The sequence below is a fragment of the Nerophis lumbriciformis genome, linkage group LG13 (genome assembly GCF_033978685.3).
Source record: "Nerophis lumbriciformis linkage group LG13, RoL_Nlum_v2.1, whole genome shotgun sequence".
Taxonomy (NCBI): domain Eukaryota; kingdom Metazoa; phylum Chordata; class Actinopteri; order Syngnathiformes; family Syngnathidae; genus Nerophis; species Nerophis lumbriciformis.
Window position 1 is genome coordinate 31,999,547 of NC_084560.2, and position 23,847 is coordinate 32,023,393.

General features: G+C 38.7%; 1 protein-coding gene across 1 annotated transcript in view; it reads right to left on the minus strand.

The window, feature by feature from the left end:
- Window positions 1-3,430: 3,430 nt before the first annotated feature.
- Window positions 3,431-23,847, minus strand: part of kpna3 (karyopherin alpha 3 (importin alpha 4)) — a 31,335-nt gene continuing 10,918 nt past the window's right edge. Inside the window, exons 3-17 of the mRNA XM_061971008.2 lie at window positions 21,145-21,234; window positions 19,421-19,450; window positions 19,281-19,333; window positions 19,057-19,152; window positions 18,582-18,667; window positions 16,154-16,240; window positions 15,830-15,999; window positions 15,533-15,577; window positions 15,329-15,460; window positions 15,114-15,242; window positions 9,658-9,762; window positions 9,415-9,486; window positions 5,925-6,087; window positions 5,738-5,832; window positions 3,431-3,793 (exon numbers count right to left, since the gene is read on the minus strand). Coding sequence (XP_061826992.1) covers window positions 3,695-3,793; window positions 5,738-5,832; window positions 5,925-6,087; window positions 9,415-9,486; window positions 9,658-9,762; window positions 15,114-15,242; window positions 15,329-15,460; window positions 15,533-15,577; window positions 15,830-15,999; window positions 16,154-16,240; window positions 18,582-18,667; window positions 19,057-19,152; window positions 19,281-19,333; window positions 19,421-19,450; window positions 21,145-21,234 — 1,452 coding nt within the window. The 3' untranslated portion in view covers window positions 3,431-3,694. The remainder of the gene's footprint in view (window positions 3,794-5,737; window positions 5,833-5,924; window positions 6,088-9,414; window positions 9,487-9,657; window positions 9,763-15,113; window positions 15,243-15,328; window positions 15,461-15,532; window positions 15,578-15,829; window positions 16,000-16,153; window positions 16,241-18,581; window positions 18,668-19,056; window positions 19,153-19,280; window positions 19,334-19,420; window positions 19,451-21,144; window positions 21,235-23,847) is intronic.

A 23,847-nucleotide genomic window follows, 5' to 3' on the forward strand; every position in this document is an offset into this window, starting at 1 on the left:
TGTGCCAAATTAGGCTGCGTTCAATGTAAAATAAAAAATGTTTCAGTCCTACAGACGACGTGAGAAAAATAAAGAACAAATTATTTTTGGAAACCTGTTGGGCTATGACAATAACAGCCAATCCTACCTTTAAAAAAAAAAAATGTTATCTTATATTCTTTAAGTGAACAGAAAACTCCACTCACAACTTGAGAAAAATAAAGAAAAAATATTTGTACACCTGCACAGCTAACGTGACGCTAATAGTAAAAATGGAACAATTTTAGGTCGGTCAAAGGTGAGCAGAATAATCCACCAGCAGATAAAAAAAAAAAAAAAATAAAGATGTTTAACAGTTTTTAAATCACATGAATGAAACTTTTATGAATAGCAGTAAATTACTTCCGTGCATCATTTAAATTAACTTTAAAAAAGACCCCAATATTTTGACCCAAATGCAATTTTATTGTCAGAATGTAATACATGAACATTTGTAAAGGGTTACTTGAATGGGAATGCACGCCATGCTTTTGCTCAAAATGTGCTAACAGTTTCAACTAAAGTACCCTTTGGGTTTATTTTGAAGTGAAATTTGCCAGCGAGCACAGCAGTCGGAGTCTCCTCCATGCATTGACCTATCACTGACCGTTAAGGTAAAAGAGCATGTGCAGTCAAAATAATTAGAGTAATACATAAATTGTTCATACATGATTAATGCAACATTTTGTGGTTAATCGCTTTAACTTTAACCGCCCTACAAATATATAAATATACTTTGTTATATATATATATATATACATACACACACACAGTATATATCGTAGACATGGGATTCATGGCTTCCCATCAAAGAGTCGTTCAGAATACTGGCTCGTTGTTATATTTTTCTCCTAAAATTTACTCTGATGGTGGATATTATTTGTAATGTCATTTAATTTGGCTTGTACTTTATATACATTTCATTAAGTGGTACCATATCATCATGCTGTGTTTGTATTTTCCCTTACCTAAAATACATATAACAAGTATGCATGATACAGATAGTCCATGCAAACAGAAGTTTTCCACCAACATTTTAACCTACATAATACATTTATACAAGTAGTAATGAAATGCATGTTTATAATACATTTAAATACAACTAGAATACTTAGGAACAAGATCTTTATTTTCAAAGTTTCCTGGCCCGGTCAGATGTTTTTTAGACATGTCACACTAGCTCTGACGAAGTGTTAGCATGTAAGAGACATCTCTTACTCAAAACAAGAATGGTGTACCTATTCATTAAGAAGACATGATGAACGCAATTGATCTACAACAAGAATGCAATTGTGCACATAAAAAAAATGTGAATCTGGTACAGCACTAAAAGTGGCGTGAAGATGTACTGTAGGCAGCGTGGACAATTTTAATATAAAAATGGCTCGCAGAAAACAAACGACTCCCAAATGGTTCCCCTCGTTCGCAGACAGTAAAAGAGCCGTTCAAAAGACTCTACTTGTTTGTGAACGTCACAACACTAATATAGTATATTTATAGATTTAAACCTGCTCTCGTCTCCATTCTATTAGGACCTTTGAAATGAAAAACGAAAAGGCACCAAAAGTGTTTTTTTTTCAACTCAAAATTGTTTTTAATATGCACAGGAGTTGAAAGCAACAATGAGCCACCTTAAAGAGAGACGAGTGTTTCAATCTAAAATTTATAAAAAAGATATAAACAATCAGAGGCCAAAACGCTGTCTGTTGCGGTTTCTTCTGGTGTTCATTAAAACAACTTTTTTTTTTTCTTCACGAGCAAGTAAAAATCTTGCAACAAACATAAGCTTGTATCCAATTTGGCTACAAGGCAAACAAAATTGTAAATCTTTAAAGTGGCTCGCTCGAAGTCTGCTAGTGCATGACTGACTGTACACCCGCACTGTACAATTGTGTTCCTTTATAAACTACCACGCCCCCCCCCCCCCCTTCAGTAGTTAGCAGCCAACCAGAGGAGCGCTATAATATCGCAACATCAGCTGGTATCAGCCCGACACCACTACGAAGAAAAATAACAGTTCCATTCCAATGATAAATCAGCATGTCATCACAATACGTATGCAAGTCCAAAATAAAAAAACAAAAAAACAAGTGCCTCAGCATCTTTGACAGCGAGGTCATCGTCAACGTTGTCCACCGAGTGTCAGCTGCAGCAGCTTTGTACAGGCTTCATGTCAATATACTTAATATATATTTATATATGTATATATGTGTGTTCATTAGACGGCAAAGAGATACACATCACATTTTTTATACAAAGTGTTTAAATCGAGTAATGACACGAGAGCGTGAAGCAGCACTGTGACACGCCATTCTCCCATTTAAAAAATTATTCAAAATAGTGACTATTAACGCTTTAAGAGACTATTAGGACCACACTGAAAAGAAATAACCTACAGTACAACTAATTTGAACAATTATGACAATCAAGTTGTACTTGTATGAGGAAAAAGTTGAGCATAAAATTTACATATTAAAAAAAAAAAAAAAAGTTTCATAATATGTCAATTTTATGCTCAACTTTTTCCTCATAAAAGTACAACTTGATTGTACTTGTATGTTAGTAAAAAAAAAAAAATTCTTTACTGAAAAAAGAAAAAAGAAAAAGGTGTAATTCCCGTCCTGGAATATTCAGAGAACATAGTGGCAATATTACAACAAAAAAGTGGTGACATGATATCAAGACTTTGGTAACAGTATCACTATCAAATTTACTATTCTAAACTAACCTTTTCCACAAACGTTCTCGACTTTTGTTCCTCATTACATAGTTCTCTCAACTTTAGCTTAACATTTTTGTCTCGTCAGCGTGGTCCTAAAATGCCTCGATACGTTTGCGGATGTTAGCCTAAGACTGAGGAGATGGAGAAAAGGTCCAAACCAAAACATCATGGAAGCTCCAACCAAAAGTTGTGAACTAAAAACTTTTAAAAGACCCAATATTGTTTGAAAACAAATATATAACCATGTAGTTATAAAAGATCAGTTTTGGGTGGGTTTTAAAACCGCACGGCTGCCGCCCTCCCGACGACAGCGAGTTTCACATTTGAGGGGAGTCATGAGCTCTAAGTGTTCTCCAGCGGACAGGAAGTCTCTGCACTTCACTTTTTACATGGGAAGAATCATGACTTCGGCATCCTATTTTTAGAAGGAAGAAGATGAAAAAAAATAAAATAAAAAATAAAAAGTGACATCGTGAAGAAGTCAAAAGTTCCAACGTGGAGCTGTTCACCCTCAGTGAGGTGTGGCAAGGAGGGGGTAATCATGGCTTAGCTGTGGCGTGAGGAGTGAGTTGTGTGTGGGAAAAGCACAAAAACAGTAGTTTTTTTCCACCGCAGTGATATGATGGCTTGTCAAAATGTGTTTAAAGTGTGCTTGTGTGATATGTTGGGAAAAACGACTGTCATGTGTAGGTTGCCAAATGGTGATAAAAAAAAAAAAAAAAAAGGCAGCAGCCTTCAGTGCAGCGGCGCTGAAATAATCCCTCAGTGTTGACTGTGAGGATCCATGTTGAAGTGATGCATCCAGGTTGGGAACAGAGCTGAATGAATGTCAGTGTGGGAGGAGGAGGAAGAGGAGGTAGGGAAAGGGAGTGGCGGTGGTTGTGGGGTTTGGGGGGAATTTACAGAGTACCCGTGCAGCTGCTTGAAGCAAACATCCTGGCTTTTTTTTCCTTTTTAGAAATTAAACTCCTTGGTTTGCATGTTGGACGCAGGGTCAAAGTTGAAGGTTCCTCCTTGAGTGTTCTCAGGGATCAAGCTGGAATCTTCATCGATCTGAGGAGAAGACGCACGATAACACGTACGTTAGAATCTATCCCCTTGCCAAAATATCCCACACAATGCAAATAAGCATTTTTTAAATCCATTTTAAACTATGATTAATATTACCTCTCTACTAGGTAACATAAATCAAAAAATGTTATGCCCAGATTTGGATGAAACTTTTCAGGAAATGGGAGAAACAGGATAAGGGACGTGATTAGATTTTGGGGCTGATCTAGATCACCGCCTAGAGTTAGGATTGTTCAAAAGGTTTCAGTTCTAGTTCTTCCTGGACACTTTGAACGCATCTGCATCCCATGGTTGTTAGTACATCCTTTATGGGGCGTGGCTTTGCCCGCAATCGATCATCCAAGTTTGCAGTATTGAAGTGTCTTCTAAGTTCGTCAGTTGCCCCTCATCGGTTCACAGCTGGCAGCCATCAGACAACAGTGGCTCTCTCTCCTCAGAGACCTTTACTTTAATTTGGACGTTCAATGTTTATGCGTACTTTGATATGTATTTTACCTTAATTGCTTCTACTTTAGACAATTTATTATAGTTGCATAAACTGAGCAGCTGATGCATTAAGTGGCTGTTCGTAATGTTCAGATACACCAAACTTCTTTACATGGACCATATGAATTATCAGTATTTGGTGAGTTTTGCCACAATTTATAGTATTTCTCTTCAAAATTAAACCGTTTTACTCATAAGCCATTAGGATATTAAATCTGGCACTGTTTTTCCACTGTTGCACTGCTGTTTGTACTGGTATTCATGTATTTATTTTTATTATGTTACTTATTGTTTGTCTTGTATTCTATTCAATTGCAATATTTTAAGTTTATAGATTAGCCATTCCCTATAATTATTTGCAACATCTTCATGTCATCTTCTTTGAAAGGGGAAAGAACATCCATCTGTGTTTTGTATAGATTGCATATGTTTAGCATTGTTTGATTGCTAATTGTATTTTTTTCCCGTTTTGTAGAAACCATAAGCATAGACATCTTCATCATAAACATCTTAAATGATAAAGAGTGGCATGAGTGAACAATGTTTACCATCATTGTTCTGGAGCGATTGAGGTCACAAGTTTGGATTATGAACTGACATTTCCCTCACAATAATTTGTTGAATAGATTCTTTATTATTGCCAGAGGTCTGCAGTCTATGACTGCTTTTCTATCCATCCAGCCATTTTCTACCGCTTATTCCCTTCGGGGTTGCGGGGGGCGCTGGAGCTTGTCTCAGCTAGTTTGTGAATACTTTATAAATAAAGTTGATTTGATTTGATATTTTCTGGGTCTGAAGCAGACTAGCTGAATTTGCATTATTTATGGGAAAATTGCTTCGGTTTTCATTCTTTCGGTCTCAAAACCGAGGTGTATATGGAACATGCTTAACAAAGTTCCACAGAAGACCATCGTGCTTACATTTGTCCATTCCAAAAAAGTAGGAAAAAGTAGAGTTTATTTTAATCCACCCCCTTCTTTGTTCACTTGCAGTGTTTAACAAGTACCAGGCTAGCATTTACTAATGGGGGAAAGGATAAAGGATTTTATTTAGGTCCTATTTTTCGAGAAAAAAAAAAAAAAGTCATTATTTTAATAGGTTAAATTCTATTTCAGCAGAAAAATAAATTAGGATAAATGCACGGCTTAAACTTTTTTCTTAGAATACAATTATTTTATTCCTGTAATGTGTAAGACTATTAATTTTTTCCTTGTAATATTGTGACATCTCATACAATTAAAATATTTTCCTTCAGCTATGCATTGATGTTGTAGTATTATTATTATTATTTTCCATTCTATGGATAGTGATGTATCTCACTTAGTTGTTCTGTGACATGCACCAAATTACCATCCTACAGCAATATGGACCATGGCAAACCCCACTCAATTTCATTGCTGGGTGGAAACATTGTATGTCTCTTGCATGTGGTACACTTACATCATCTCCTGAAAAGTACTGATCAATAATTTCAAAGGCAAGCTTGTAGATGTCCTCGTTCTCATGCTGCTGCAAGCTCTCAATTTTCTCCAAACCTGATATCAGGAGAAAAAGAAAAAAAAGCATGCGCTGTAGAATGAAAAGTGGACAAGTGTCAAAGTCAAAGCTAAAGCCACGCTATATGCACCTCCGCACTCCTCGATGATCTCAGCGATGGTGCTGGCTTCATCGCCCACCATGATGAGGATGTTCTTTAGGCCGTCCAGGACAACCTGCACCACCTGGGGGTCTTTGACCAGCATCAGGTTACAGAAGGGCGGGATGACGTTCTGCTCCACCAGGTACTCCACCTACACAAAGACACACGTATACACAACACATCCGTACTTGATTACAACATACAAATAACAAATCACAACAGAATCAGCAATGTTCTCCTTAAAATAATAATTTTCAAGTCAGACACAAACAAAAACATTTGTAGACAACCATCCATCCATTTTCTACTGCTTGTCCCTTTCGGGGTTGCGGGGGGTGCTGGAGCCTATGTAGATAGCTGCCTTTTTTACACTGGACAGCAAAAAAAATACGTTTCACCACTTGAAAGTAACCAGCAGAGGGGGCTAAAACAGCTGACTGACAGGTTGCAGAGGAAAGCGAGAATAGTACATTATGCAAAATTGCAACGATTTTAGAACTAATAACTGGCTAAATTAGCAGATTAATATACCCCAGTTATCATCTGGTGGACTAACTGTTCCTATGTTGATAATGTGATCAGACAAGCTCTGCTTCCTTCCACTCCTTTTGGACTGTTGACCACTTGAGCAAAATGTGTGCTTGTGAAGTTTTAACATGTTTCCAAATAAATTGAAAATTGACAAATGTAAATTATGATAGAGACGTGACATGCTGTCTGTCTATTTCTGTCGTAATTTAGTGTAAAAAGGTTTCCCTCAAAGCCTCAAGTTTGCCATCTTTTGAATGAGTGTGAAGGAGTGCTAAAAGAAGTGGATGGTACTGATTGAATTAAAGAACTCATCAAGCGTATAGCACTGCTAAGGCTGAAACATACAGTGCACCCATAAAGTATTCACAGCCCTTCACTTTTTCCACATTTTGTTATGTTACAGCCTTGTTCCAAAATTGAATACATTCATTTTTTGTCCTCAAAATTCTACACACAATATCCCATGAGGAAAATGTGAAAACGTTTTGGTTTCTTTGAATTTTGAAAACATATCAAAAATAAAAAAGTAAAAAAATCACATGTTCATAAGTATTCAATTCCTTCGCTCAATACTTTGTTGATGCAACTTTGGCAGCAATTGCAGCCTCAAATCTTTTTTAATACGATTCCACAAACTTGGCACACCTATCTTTGGGCAGTTTCACCCATTCATCTTTGTAGCACCTCTCAAGCTCCATGAGGTTGGATGGGAAGCATTCGTTTTCATCCAGGATGTCTCTGTACATTGCTGCATTCATCTTAGTCTAGTCATGGAGGTGACCAAGACCCCAATGGTCACTCTGTCAGAGCTACAGCATTCCTCTGTGGAGAGAGGAGAACCTTCCCAAAGGACAACCATCTCTGCAGCAATCCACCAATTAGTCATGTATGGTATAGTGAGAGTGGCCAGACAGAAGCCATTTCTGAGTAAAAGGTTTGCCAAGTTGCGCCTGAAAGACTCTCAGACCATGAGAAACTAAATTCTGTGGTCTGATGAGACAAAAAATGAACTATTTGGCGTGAATACCAGGTGTCATGTTTGGAGGAAACCAGACACCGCTTGTCAAAAGGCCAATAGCATGTTGTTCAGCAGCAGGAACTGGGAGACTAGTCAGGATAGAGGGAAATACAAATGCAGCAATGTACAGAGACATCCTGGATGAAAACCAACACTTAACATCCAACCTGATGGAGCTTAAGAGGTGCTGTAAAAAGAAATGGGCATAGAGGAAAACTGCCCAAAGATAGATGTGTCAGGCTTGTGGCATTGTATTCAAAAAGACTAAAGGCTGTATTTATTACTAAAGGTGCATCAACATGCTACAACATCATGTCAACAATGAAACCGAATGAAGGAAAATGCTCTGTTTGTTTTCTTTACACAGCGCAAGACACTACACTAACTTTTAGCCTCATCTGAAGTAAAAATTGTCTTACCTTTAACTTTTATGATTCGTGTCAATGTGCCTTCATCTGTGAAAAGTCGCTTTAAGTGTTTGCAAAGATTAGCCCTGCTTCAACAACGGACCTTGACAAAAAGATAGATTTTCTGGAAAAAAATACTCTGGATAGCGGGCTCAGTGACTATTTATGGAAATGGAGGAGACAATGAAACGGTAAGTAATAACAGTAGGTTAGAAATGTGTGAATAATACCTTCGCATTTTTAGCTCGATTTGTTGTGTAGCTCGCTTAAGCCTGCTAATGTAAGACAATAGCATCACTGTTTCCTAAAAACTACTTTTTAATTGGATCAGTGCCTATTGTGTTTGGCAATGGACCAGTCAGTATTATAATCTGCTATCACATTCACAATGTCGCTCGTAGCGTTGTTTACTGCAGCCGACTTGAGCCCCCACTGTTTTAGTGTTCAAAGCAGCAGCAAAAGTATTAACATGATATAGAATAAAAAACATTTTACTGCCAATATACCCATGGATATGTCCAGGATTTAGCATTGGAGAGATAGACTCTGTAGAAGTTTAACCTCCGTGTATAGTTACAGACCTGCAGCCTGGCGTCTGTTTTTCTCTCTTCTGCCCGCATAGTCGTCTTATTGCGCAGACAATAAAACACGATGAGCCGCTGGTCTCGCTATATCATCTGGGATGTTGTGTTGTGGTTGTTTTGTGTTGAAAGTCACTCAAAATAAATGGCTGGTGCCGATCATCGATGTCTAAAGTCCACAATAAAAGCAAGAAAGCTAAAACAACTACAAAGTATTTCTGCTGGGCGAAGGAAAATGCTGACTCAGTGTGAGGGATGGTGAGGTGTTCATTTGCATCTAACAACTCTGCCTCTCAAAATGGCTTGTTTTCAAAAGGGACCAAAATATTACAAGTAGGCCTGTAAAACAAAATCTATGCAAATTTTTCACCCAAAAAACATTGTTACATGTTATGTACACCAAAATGAAGTGTTTCACAAAAAGAAAAAAATAAATCATATGACCTTTTTAAACGTTTCATTTTCTTTTTAAAAGGCATGTTAAATGTTAGAATGCTGCTGTTTTGGGACACCAAGCACGGAATACATTTTTTCAAGGTACAAGCGGTGTACGAGGTGCCACTAAACAATAGTTACTTATGTCACACTTGAGTGTCTAAGGATTTAGCTCAGAGCCTCAGGTTTCCCTGTTGCTTATTTATTTAATTAGGGGCTGTGCATATTGAGCAATATATGAGCAAAAGCACCGCAATGAAAATGCCAGTAATAGCTACAGTAGGGACATTTAATTTGTTGTCCTATGGCAGACACCATAAAACAGACAATTGTAACATTTACTCTTAGGTATGATTTAAATGTTTTTTTGTTGATCAAAATATTTTAGACACATTATTAATGGGCCAAAAAGTTTTTGCAATGGGAAATTTGTTGGAATTGCCCCTTTCTAGCTAAAGCCAATCATTGGCAAGAGACTTTAATGGGAGATTATTGAAAAAGCTCACCTGGTCTTTCCTTCCACTGATGGTGAGGTTGCTGATGGCCCACGCTGCCTCTTTTTGAGTACAGAAGTCCCCCTGTGGAGAGAAACAGGCTATCATTAAATATCATGTACTGTATGTGCTACATTTTTTTCTTCCAAGCAAGCTCCATGTTAGTAAAGCATTAAGCACAGTTGGTTCCAAGGGTAGAAGATGCTATTAATAACTATTGTAATACAAACACTGACTCATAAATTAGAAAGAGACCTTGGCCAGTTGGTGAATGATCATGGGGATGAGTCCTGCATCGATCACAGACTGGACCTGCTGCTGGTTCCCAGCTGTAATGTTGGACAAGAACCAGACTGCTTCCTACAAAACATAGCCAATCACAAAAACATTCAATACCAACTTTCCGTCTCTCACTCACACTCGGAAGCATTTTTTGTGCGGATATAAGCACACGACTAGAAATCTGAGTTATTTCTGAAATTGGAGTCAAAGATAATCGTATGCCTTTCGGAAAACATACAGACCCAATTCCAACTTCCTGTAAAATAGTTTTGTGCATTCTAAAAAGCCAAAACACAGCAATTACCAGGAATTATACCAAATTGACTCCTAGAAGTTGTGAGCAAAATGGGATAATTCCATAGCAATCAGATGAACACCCTGTAAATCCTATGATTAGGGCTGGGTATCATGAACAATTTCTGAAATCGATTTCGATTTATAAGCTTCTAAATCGATTAATCACGATTCGATCTGCGCTTAAATAACGAAAATGTCCAAACTCTGTACTTTATTTTTCACTTCAGCAAAAACAACTTTGGAGAGTTTAAAGCTGAACTGTAAAGAAGACTTAAAAGTGCCATTTTGAAAAGAACGGAATTGTAAAAACGAACGTCTAATTCAGGGGTGTCAAACTCAAATACAGAGTGGGCCAAAATTTTAAACTGAACAAAGCCGTGGGCCAAGGTTGAACAAATTAACCTTTTAATAGGGACCCAAACAAGTTTTGCATTGAATATTGAAAAAGCAAGGCTTATATAAATTTATAGTGACATGCAAAATCGAGTTTCAAATAATAATAATAATAATAAAAAAATATCAACGGCATATCAAATACAATTTAAATAACAATTGAATACCTCTTTTCTATTTGCAGCCTTCTGAGGTAAATATCAACATTAACTTTTTCCACAGGCTAATAAATTTGAAAATAAAATAACAATGAATAAACCAACCATTCTGGACTTTAAACTGATCAGTTTGCAACACACTGATCGAATCTGATGTGCCCAAGCAGATACCTGGCATCTTTTCTTGGATGCTAGTTCATTAATGTCGGGGCTCAGCCTTTGAGCTGAGGCAACCTTCATTTGAGCTGAGGCACCCTTCATTATCGAACGAAGGTGTTCATTAGTCATAATATCACGTAGTTCACCCGAACCACAGTCTTGGGGGCGTGCCTTAAAGGCACTGCCTTTAATGTCCTCTACGAGCTGTTGTCACGTCCGCTTTTCATCCATTCTAACAACGTGCCGGCCCAGTCACAAAATATGTGCGGCTCCTGCACGTACACACAAGTGAATGCAAGGCATACTTGATCCACAGCGATACAGGTTACACTGAGGGTGCCCGTATAAATAACTTTAACACTGTTAGAAATATACGCCACACTGTGAATCCACACCAAACAAGAATGACAAACACATTTCGGGAGAACATCCGCACCGTAACACAACATAAACACAACAGAACAAATACCCAGAACCCAACATACACCCCCGCTACCACCAAACCCCGCCCCCCCACACACACCTTGTAGCGTCCCGGAAGAGTTAGAGCTGCAAGGGATTCTGGGTATTTGTTCTGTTGTGTTTATGTTGTGTTACGGTGCGGATGTTCTCCCGAAATGTGTTTGTCATTCTTGTTTGGTGTGGGTTCACAGTGTGGCGTATATTTCTAACAGTGTAAAAGTTGTTTATTAGGGGACCCTCAGTGTAACCTGTATCGCTGTGGATCAAGTATGCATTGCATTCACTTGTGTGTGCGTGCAGAAGCCGCATTTATTATGTGACTGGGCCAGCACTCGGTTGAAAAAAAGCGGACGTTACCATTTTCGGGAGCGGCACTGAAATTTGAGAGTCTCCCATCATGGATTAAAGGGGAACTGAACTTTTTTTTTTTAATATTGCCTTTCGTTCACAATCATTATGAGGGACAATAACACATATCGAGCTTAAAGTGTTTTGCATTTTAAATATAAAAAAATGCTCATAAGATGTGGCTAATCGGAGTCCCCTGTGTTACCTTCAAAAATCTTGATAACATCTTCAAAAACCTCCATCAACATAGTATATACATGATGTAAGTATATAAATTAAATGTAACACACACGTTTGTAACAAAATTCAGTATTCATTGTATTTTGTTTATTTTAAGCATTATTGTAACTAATTTTCTGAGGCGCATTAATTTCAGTGCACATAAGAAGGTACTTCTTACTTCTAATAGTAACGTACTCCCTACTTCCGGCAACAAAAGCCTGTGTTTGCTAATCATGGCAAACCTTGTAATAGACGGCTATTTTTGGACAAATGAGGATTTACAACCTTATCTTTTTAAAACTGAATAAACGCAGGGTGAACTACCGGTTATAGAAGATGACCGAGCAGGAAGAGAGGGTGAAAGGCTGGAGCACACGAGAGTCGTCAGGAGAGAGAGATTCAGGACCGTAAATGTGGAGATTGGAGCCAAGCTATGGGGACACTGCTTAAAAGAACTGGACAAAAGACGAACTGTTTGCGCGAACAAACCCTGCAGTGGGACTAACTTTTTTCCCACCTACTCAAATCAAACAGAAACATCCCTGGCCAGCTGGACCAAACAAAGAGACAATTGTCCATCGGCCAGTCACCATAATATTGATCATGATACATGCAGCACACAATGTATGTTATTACAACTACATACACTGTTAAGCTAGATGTGTACAAACAAAACATGAAATGTGGGCTAATACTTTACAGATACTGTAATATGATCGTTCATGTTTTTCAGTCAGTACAGATTGGTGTCCTATGGCATTGTGTTGTGCAGTACAAACTCAAAAGCGATTCAGCTTCTGACGAAGAAGTTTCTATCTTACCTCTTGCCGTAGCTAGCTTACCTCTTGCCGTAGCAGTGTGTGTCTCTCTGTGAGCAATGTGTTACTATGCTAGAAAAACAGTTACTCAGTGTTCCCTTTTACAATAACAATGTTGCTACAGATTGGTTATTATACAGGTGATGGAACTTAAAATAAGTATCGTTGGCGGTTTTAGGAAGCATTTTTAGTGTGATTTAGAGGCAGAACGGATTGTTCCCATTAGCTGTGTCGCTAGCCACCTAGAACGAGCAAATGATTACAAACTAGAATGCAAAAAAAACATGTGTCTTTGTCCTTAGTAAGGATTGTGAACAATAGGGCAAAATTCCCTTTTAAGGTACTGTTTCTTTGCGTGCAAAATAATAACAATAAATATGTAAGCTATTTCTCTCTGGGCCCTTATTTTGTTAGCGCAGTCATAGAGGATGGAACGCACAGCCATTTTATCTTGAAGGCCAAAAGTGCACTCTTGGGTTTTCTGGCGCACTCGGTGACAGTGCTGTGTGCAGTAAAAAAAAGTACCTCCCAGGTTATGGCTGCCATCCTTACTTAATAGTGAGCTTGCACCACATCAGCGGTAATCTTACAAGACTCTCACATACAAATATAATCAATAAAATAACACTTTTAGTCAGATGTTTACCTTGCATGATCATTATGTAGTATGGATCATTTTGAGCACCTGAACAAGAGATTTGTAGCCTGCTAGCGCAGGTGTAAATTACTACCAAGCTGCGATGGCTTCTATTACTGTATATTCAGGGCCCGTGGAGAATCAAGTGGTAATGCTGGTAAGCCCCTGACTTTTGTTGTTGTTGGAAGATAGCGTTAGCATAGTGTGGTACTGCTACTACAGCTTCGCTCACAAGACTATTCTCTCTGCAAATATGCAGAGGACATTGCTGTTGTGAATTTGGTACCATTTTTAGCTATACAGGTGAAAAAAAAAAAGTTTTGAATATTGTGCAAAGGTTTGTTTATTCCAGCGATTAGATTTACAAGGTAAAACTATTGAATGACATACGCTCATAACATACATTATATTTTTCAAGTCTTCTATTGATATAATTCTGATGATTATGACTTTTAGCTTATGTTTAAGCATTTCAGCTAGGTAGCAATTACATTGCTAGTTGCTAGCTATCAATCAGTGGTGCTGATGAAAATCTTCCACAGAAAACCTCAGAAAATTGTGGGTTTTAAAAAACTGTGATCATCAAAATTATAACAAATAAAGGCTTGCCACTTTGGATTGAATGTTTACATATTATGTTTGTATATTAGTTTCACATGTGAAGTGAAATTATTGACATGAATGAACTTTTGCATTATATTAAAATATGTTGAGTTTTACCTATATTGGATTCTGTTAAAGGGGGAATGCAATTTTTTGTGTCGTTCTCGCTAGTTCAAAGTCCTTAATAGCTGTTAAAGTGTACCAACTTGTCAGATTATATTCTCAGCCATCTAGTTTTCAGGTGAGAACTGAATTATGATCTACAATAAACTTACAGGGAGCAGGGAAGCGAGAAAACAGCAGACCACTCGAGGATGTAAACTTAGGGACACACGGAAGTGATCACGTCGCCGCTATAAATAGTTTGTCTGCGTTAGCGCCTATAATAACAATATCGCCAACACTTGGTTAATATTCAAGTCATGAAATGTAAATGGATTATTGACGCTTTTTGAATAGTTATTTATCAGATATAATGGGTGGAATAGTGGAGTTCCCATAGGCTCCGTTGTGAGCGGACTTTTATTTAGGGTTATTTAACAATTAGCATGCATTTAAAAAAATCCATCCATCTTTATGTCTCTCATAATGATTGTGAACGATAGGCAAAATTCCAAAAGAAGTGCAGTTCCCCTTTAAGTGTATCAGATGTTTTAGACTACTAAATGGGGCGGTATAGCTCGGTTGGTAGAGTGGCCGTGCCAGAAACTTGAGGGTTCCGGATTCGATCCCAGCTTCTGCCATCCTAGTCACTGCCGTTGTGTCCTTGGGCAAGACACTTTACCCATCTGCTCCCAGTGCCACCCACACTGGTTTAAATGTAACTTAGATATTGGGTTTCACTATGTAAAGCGCTTTGAGTCACTAGAGAAAAAGCGCTGTATAAATATAATTCACTTAATTCACTCACTCACACACTAAACTAATAAGCTATTATGGCTAACATGCATGCCTATCTAAGATTCATTTGATTGCAGTTCACTGGTAAACACTGGAATGTGAATGGTTGTTGGTTTACATGCGCCCTGTGATTGGCTGTGAACCAATTTATGGCATACTCTGTCTCTCGGCCGAAGTCAGCTACGTTAGGCTCCAGCTCATTTGTGACCCTAATGAGAAGCGGTATATAAAATGGAGGGATTGATGGATATTACAGTAGCTAAATCATATATACATGTGTATGGCTGTTAAGGATTTTAAATATTTCCTTAAAACATTGCCTGTTCTGCATAGTTTCTAAAGGTATTTTAACCTTGGAGATGATTATTTCTCATAAGAAATAACCGTTTTAAAAAGTGTTCAAAATGGGAAGTGGACCCTGCTCATGGTTACCTTATTGATCTTTTCTTTAGGGTGTGTGAGCAAGTTGGGGAAGTATCTGAGGACCTCGCAGTTGAGGACAACTTGTGTCTGCTCGTCTGTGCCAGTAACGATGTTCCCTACCGCTCGCAGAGCCGCCGTCTGCAGATGGAAACGTACCAAAGGCAATTAATGTCACAATCCAGATTCATTCAGTCTGGACACCGCTGAGGCATCTCAAGTCTCACCTGCACTTTCACCTCCTGGTGGCTGAGGAGAGGCACAAGATGCGGGACAACATCAGAGTCGATGACCATCTGGATCTGCTCGTTACCGCCGTCCGTCAGGTAAGATAAAGCCCACACTGTGTCGACGAGGATCTAAACCCAGAAAAGAAAATGTCAACAACTAGAGTACATCACTGGCAAATCACTCATTGCTCATATACTTACATTTATATCTGTGTGATGTATTAGCACACGGAGGGCAGGCAAGATCTGTGTGAAAGAGAAGAGAGAAAAAAAATCAGGTAAGAAGGGAGATCAATCCGAGAAGGAGGAGCAGTTTCAGCAAATGACGCAAAAAAACATGGCACAGTGGGAAAGCAGCACAAGGAGGAATAGCTGTCAAGACTTGAAGTTCTGCAAAGATCAATGAAGTTAGAACCTCCCCGGTGAGTGGCAGAGCTGTGGACCATTTCTGTGTGACTCATTCTGTCTGACACACATGCAGGGGAAAAACAATCCTACCTCTTGCACTGTCTCCATGGGCGGGGGCGGGTCCTTATTGCGACAGAGGTTCACAATGACCCACGTGACGTTGCGTAGGAAGGTGATTGGGATAGAAGGGTTGATGAAGGAGAGCAGTGGCTTGACCACGCCCAGGGAGATGACGTAATCCCTGCACGGTGGGCCATCACCTGGATAGTGAAGGATTAAATGTCGGTGCTACCAATCAATCGCTCTAATGCTCAACAAAGAATCACTATGTGCAAAACAGTTATACCACCATCACTAAAATGGTCTCACTTGTACACATCACTTGTAGTTTTCCTACACACATGGTCTACTAACCTATAATGTTTCCCAGCGCCCAAACAGCCTGTTCACATACATTCTGGTGGGGAGAGTGCAGCAGTCGCAGAAACAACGGCACTGCATCTGGACAAACAAATATCAACGTTAATTTAGGCAGCCAAAAACCAAACGGCAATCAACAATTGATTATTACTTGGATGATTGCACCTACAAAAGGGACACAGGTGCTAAAATAATCAATGAGATGTCAGTAAAAATTTTTACCATAAATGGTGGCCCGCAGGGATTTATTGGCTCAACTGCAGGTTACTTGAGAGGAGGCCTTTATTTGTACTAATTTAAGGTCTCAGCATTTTTTTTTTTTGAATGTGAGCTGTATTGTGATTATTGGTGGACGGTTTACAAAATGGGCTGGTTCCGGTAAACAGGTGGGATTTTTGAACTGTCAGCATATCATTTCAACTCAGTTATTTTCAACTCCATGTCTTAATCAAAATGTGTTTAATTCAAACATTTAATTATAACTGTAGTGCAAACAACATATGTGCATCAATAAAAAAGTTTATATACTGTGCATGAAATTCACATTTTAAAAGGGGCTGTTTGCAACATTTACACAGATGTCTAGAGGGCGCTAACTTTTCGAAGTTACATCCGCCTTCTTACGGCTTATAAAACATAACGTAATTACGTACGTAAGTAACACATGCACGCGCATTAGCTTTGGATGTTAGCTAATAATACCGATTTGGATAGTTAACATTAGCTATCATTAAATGTATAGTCAAATGTATACAACAGCATGAATGCAAATTGTCCGTCGCTTCTGTTAGACTGCTTTTGTATGTGACTGCCGTAAACACCAATCATTTTATTAGGGCCGGTGATTTTTTTTTTTAACCACACAGACTTAGTAAATGTGAAAAATATAGACAGTTTTAACACCAATATGTTCTGTTAAACCACTAACGGTAACATAAGCGAGCTAATGGTGTCGTTATATTGTTTGCTTTGAAAAATTTAACTGTGAGCACGTTGCAAACAGCCCCTTTAAATGACAGAAGTAGCTTAAGTAATAATAATAATATAGAAACAATAAGTTGAAGCCGTGTTTACCATTGACAAATGTATCATGAGATCAGAGCGCGTGAGTGTGTGTCTTTAAAAGGCTGCACCTGTTTGTGACGTCTGTGAGGGAGATAAGCATTAACTGTGCTAGAGAACAGACAAGGCAGTCCGCGCCTCCTCTAGAGTAATTGGAACTAGGAAATGTTCCCGCCAGCAGGTCCAGTTGAATGCATGTTGTTAGTGCGAGTTAATAAAGCCATAGAACAGAGGTTCTCAAATTTATTTCACCAAGTACCACCTCAGAAAACACTTGGCTCTCCAATTACCACCATATTGACCAACATTTAAATATAGGAGCATAGGAGGCCAAACTATTCATTAAAAACGAGGCATATGTTTTGTTTAACAAGTACATTAAATATCTTGGCCACTGTAACATTACACACAGTTTGAACAGTTACAATGTGTTTGATTTAAGTGATTCTTTAGCTTACCACTAGTGGTATCACAGTTTGGGAATCTCTGCCATAGAACGTCGTACGGTGGCTGTATCTCTCATTATATGCAAACGGGATGTTGCAGGGTTACATTGTTGTCACCTTAATGAATTTATTCTGCCCCCGTAGTAGTATCTGTACATTGTGACTGGCCTAGTAGAACCCTGCAGGCATAGCTACCAGTTCCTCTTTCAGACCCCGATTAAAATTCCAACATTCACGGATACCTTGACCGCACCATCGACGTAGCACGCAATCGGTATCACTATGAATCTGAGGTGGACACAACCCCCTGTCCCCATTGCCATCTGCACCCATGATGCGAACTGTCAGGTCAACCGAATTGTTCAGATTAGTTTTCATTAATTGTCTCATCACTAATTGTGATACATACAAAGTTTGCACTTTCTGCATTTTATGCATGTTTTTATTAATTAGGTTTGTTCTCAAGTTTTTTTTATCAATTTAAAACCAAGACCTGCAGATTCATGTGCTACAGAAAGGAGTTAAAGCGGTTTGTGATTTTTTTAATGTGTCGGCTATGATGTCACACTATTTCCGGTGCTTATGCCACCACATGCCAAAACACCCCAAGCCAAACATGTTCCGCCTTGTGTGAACAGGGTTATAGTAAATCATATATTCTTAGTGACACCACTTGTTATTTTTGATGGGTAAAAACAAACAAGCAAAGGTGGCTTTTGTTTGTTTAAGGCGACAACCTATTTAAGTACACAACTATCATCCTTTTTTGCCCATGCACAAATCATTCATAAAATCCATTCATCACAAATAACACAAACAAATGTGTCCATATGGTAAACACAAATGATTGCTGGGTTGTCAGCCTACATACACAAATAGCTGGGGAACACTGTAGGGGTGTGGGGTCAACTTACTGGATTTAACCACAGCTTGAGTCTGTGCCGACGTCCCAGAGGCAATGTTGGTCAGAGCCCAAGCTGCCTCGAACTGAAGAGAGGGGCTGCGGGGGACATCAACACAGACAGTTAGGAGACATTGGCGGAGGGCAGTTGGTGGTGGACAAAAGCAGACTGAGGGCCAAACGAGTCAAGTGATATGCAAACAAGAAACGCTGCATTGTCAAAACTAACAGAAAAGCCTATATATATATAAACAGGTGTGCCATGTTAACGTGACACGAGTTTGGTTATGGCGACCACAGTCAAATCCTTTTTTACTCCTCCCTCCTTTAAATTCTTCAACACAAGGTCCTGGGAATCGTGGACCTCCCGAAAGGCAGGAATGCCGTTATATTTGGCTTGGACCAGTCAACTGACTGCTGCGTTTCCTACGCACTCACTACAAGCTCATGTTTTAAACGTTTTTCTTTTTTGGATGAGGCAGACTCACTTGTCATCTCTTTCCAGGCAATTGACTAAAATGGGCAGGATGCCAGACTTTATCAAGTCGTCAATAGGAGGGTTTCTGTCACTGGAGAGCAGTTTTCTGACAAAGGGGAAACAGGGATCAAAGTCTTGTTCAAATCAACTGGTGTGTGAACATGCATGTACGTGTGTGTGTGTGTGTGTGTGTGTGTGTGTGTGTGTGTGTGTGTGTGTGTGTCTCTCTCTCACCTGGCTGCCTGCACTGCACTGAGTTGGATGACCGCATTGTCGCTGGTTGCGTTCTGAAAGCAAGGAGAAGAGTGCCGTCATTAGCAAACAGTAGAGCTGTCTTGTGAGGACATTTTTGACTAAAATCGGAAGAATCTTACTTGTAAGATGGCATCAAGAGTAACGTTTTGCTGCACAGAGAAAAACATACGGTAAGTTGAAATATTAAGAGTAACAAAGGCTAATCCACTGATTATTCGGGATGGGCACCAAAACTGGCTTGCAAAATAGCACTGATGCCAATGTAAACGGTAGTACCCACAACGAAAAAAAAAAGCTATCGGTGCCTCATTTCGATGCTAAATGAATGCAGTCTGAGTCACCTGCAACAAGTGTTTGGCAGTGATATTGCACAAGTAATATCTTGTGAGTAATGTAGCGTCCTGACAACAGGACAGAGTCTGGCACTCTTTTTAGACTTTTTACTAACTATAATCATAACATGCAAAATGCAGGCCTCATAACACAGCTAGCCCTGCAGTGCTAGGCTAGCTAGTAGCCACGATAACAATAAAATACTTCATTATGCACCAATGACAGTTACAGCGAGCAAGGTTATTTATTTACTTAAAGTTATCATTTAATTTATATACCGGTAATTGAAATATTTCAATTACGAGTCTGTTCAACTTGAATGTCCCAAAATTGCAGCAGAATACAATTTTATTTTCTATTTTTATTTTTTAAAATATTTAAAATAGCAGGTTTCCCAGTTTCATAACACCGCTAGCCCTGCAGTGTTAGACTAACAAGTAGCCACAACAATAGCAGCAGGGCACTTCATGAGCAAGGTTGCATTCACGACCCCTCGTAATTATCAGCATCAATATGATCTATGCTGCATGTTATCTATGCTGCAATAATTATGAAAATTTGTTGTTGTGGATATTATTTTCATTATATTTTTTTTGAATGTGTTACTTGGATCATATAAATTAAATAACTAAGTATTTCCATTACTATTGTGTTCAACTTCAAATAGCACAAAATTACATCAGAATACAACAATTTTTTTGGTTTCTTTTTTAAACTAGCATGTTTTCCGTTTTTAAGTACCAGTTCAGGCACCGGCACGGTTTTTCAAATATCGATTTGTTACTAGCATCGGTTAAAATGTACACAATACCCATCCCTACTGGTTACTTCATATAAAGTAGCTCACAAATTTGAGTACACCTCTAACATTGTGCAAGCATTTTTGACAGTGTGTCTTCTCAAAATATTATACCTGTAGAAAGTAATCTTGGATATTTTTAGTGGTCAGTGTAAAACTTATATAACAGTATGGACTTAATATTCACTGAAAATGGGTCAACACACAGTCCTTTCTAAATAGCTGGCACAAGTCAGAATGAAGATAATGTCTTGCCTTAAGTCAAGTATGAGTGCTGTCACCACTAAGGAGCTGCGGTTCATTGAGGGGAAAGATACATTTCAGTATGTGCAGTAATGTCTTTCCTAAAGTCGATCATAGTGGTGGTAGCATAAAGTTCTGGGGCTGCATGAGTGCTGTCGTCACTGAGAAGCTGCGGTTCATTGAGGGGAAAGATAAATTCCAACATTTGCTGTACAATTGTGTCGCAGCACATAAATCCGTCTCTTGGGAAACTGGGATGCATGGCAGTTAACGAACATAATGAGCCCTAACACACTTCCAAGGTGACTGTAAAGGTAATAAGAAGATAGACTGTACTGTCATAATTATAACGGTTGCTCAAATGCAAGGGACTGTACAATCGCGGCACATTGACATTGTTTTGTGCTACACTGTTGACAAACATAAGCTCTGAGGTAATGTCACGCCTCATCTTAAGACCTCACTTACCCCTTTGAAGTCTGAGTCGACATCAGAGTCCTCCAGACTCTCCTCCTGCGGGACGTTTCTCTTCTTCAGTAGATGTTCGTCTCGTTTGTTCTGACAGCGGGACAGAAAGTCATGAAAGTGGGGTGGTGGTGGTGGTGGGGGGCTGTTAATGCATTCATGAATTCTTAAAGCCACAGTGAATCCAGGCCATCCTCAAAATATTAAAATATAAAATATATTTTATTTCTGGGGTGCAGTTTGTTGAAACCCGCCTTTTAATCTATGTGCACACACACTGTATGATAATGCACATATAAATGTACACACAGACACATTCTTCTAGTTGGAGAAGATTCCTGTGGCCTACATTCTTGTACATCATGCTTGTGCGTCAGTGATGACTAATCAGCCTTACTGCTGTTTGGTCTTGGTGCAATCCAGCTAGAGGGAATGTGCTAGACTCAAGACCACCTCGGCACTCTGCAGCCATGATGACGATTTACCGCCACTGCCTTTTTGCCCGACAACTCCACAAGCCTGTTACTACTGGCAATCCAAGTGCTTCATGACCAATAATCCCCCCGTGACTCATTTACCAAAATGTATTGATGCATGTTCTGCATTTGGAACTTCACTTTGGCTGCAGGAAAAACCTGTTCGGCTGTGTAGGATCACATTAGGACAAATACATGGACAGCAATTTGAGTCTTCACATCAATTTCAATACACATAGATGCTGCACAGTGCATTACTCAAGCACTTGTGTGCATTGTGTTTTCAAGAAACCCATAATTCTTTACAATGGAACCTCAAGAGCACAGGTGTTAAACTCGTTTTCATTGAGGGCCACATTGCAGTTATGGCTGGTCTCAGAGGGCCGCTTGTTACAGTGAATATACTGTATAAGAATTATACTGCATAATCACCTCACTATGTTATGACACAATTCCCTAAAATTGTAATTATTAAATTTTTTCACGTACAAATTGCCATTCCAACAAGGGCTGCATACTAAAAAGTCAAAAGTATTTTGATATATTATTTTGTTGAAGAAAATGCAAAAAAGTGTTTCGAGATAAGAGCAGTCGCTCTGCTATTGTTATGTTTTAGGTTGCAAGTAAAAAATTCAGTTACAAGCATGCCCGCCGTTTGTTGGCTCAGCAAATGTCGCAATGAGCCCTATAAGATCCACCCAAAACATCTAGTCTTAATCATTAGCACTAGCTTATAGCTAGAGATTGACATTACTTTGTTTTCCAACCATGGGAAAGAAGATGTGAACGACTGTGCTGAGAAGCAGAAGTGGATGATATTCAGTAAAGAAATCATCAACAACATGACTGAGCTGTTGCAACTTGACGAAGCAATTCCAATGTATAACTGCCAGTCTGCACCGTACTGAAGCAGAATGAGTCTAACGCCAGCCAAGAATGTTAAAATTATATCTAAACGGCTGAAATGTATCCATGAAAATATGGAAAAGTTGCAGATGGTGTGTTTGACAGACAAGCAGCTTGAATAAGCTACCATAGAAGTCCACTTTCCAAGGTAAACGTACATTATTATTACATTTCATAAAACGAAGTGGATGTTCGTAGAACGTTTTTCTCTATTTTTGTTCCAGGGTTTCCCCTACATTGCCAAAATAACTGTGGCGCTGTGAGCGTGGTTAGGGCTCTGGTGGAGGCGCGGTCACCGTGACATCATTGTATAGTTTGCATAATTTGCTATAACGTTAAGATGTTCTTTAAAATGTCTCAAAAAATGTATACATACATTCAAAAACAAATCTATATTATTATTATTTAGTATTGACATATTTTTTATATATTATATCGTTTTGCTCTATTTACAATTGTTGCTACTTATTGTACAATGTACTTTGTTGAGAATTTATCATGGGTCTAGAGACTTTGTGATACTTTTTAGTAAAAACGACTAGCAACATATCTAGAATCTTTTTCTAGTGTTTGTATAGACTGTTTAGTGTTTAGAGACTTTACTTATGTCCCTACATTCAATACGAAAAGCGAGCAGCAGCGACCATGACATCACACTTCAAGCAGCTGTTCCTGTTGGAATGTTTTTCCTTAAAAGCCACCACTGAATCTGTAGATCGCTATCCGCAGGTATAGCTGGGATACATTAAAGTTGCTTCCACGTCGCAGACATGGTGACTATGCTCCAGACAAACGTGTGCGTCTTGTGCGCCCTTTTGGTGACCAAAGTTTTTTTCGGGGGGCAAATTTTTGGTGCATCACTTGTCAATAGTGCGCATTTAATAGGCTCTATATCCATTTATACTCTAAAGACCTGCTGTGGTAATATTTTATGGTTGTGTGGTTTTTGATTTGATGTTAATTTCTCCCATGATCCCAAACACACTGTACCTGAAAGTGGATTGACGGAGAATGAGGAAGTGTCTGTGCACGGAAGGTAAAATCTGTTGGAATTGGGCCAGTTATCATAAAATTGGCAAAAAAAATGTTTAAATTGTGTCGGACTTTGTGTGACTTATTCTCGAGGAGACAATACATTATACTACTTTAATTTGTTTTATTTCTTAAAAAAACAAAAACTTACTTTCAAGCTATGGAGGCAATGATTTTGCTGTAGCAGTGCACCATGTTTAGCTACATTAAGGGGAAACCCTATGCTATACATTATTTCTTACTCAAAAGTAGTTGTTTTTAAAAGGCCTGTTACATGTTAAAATTGTGCTGG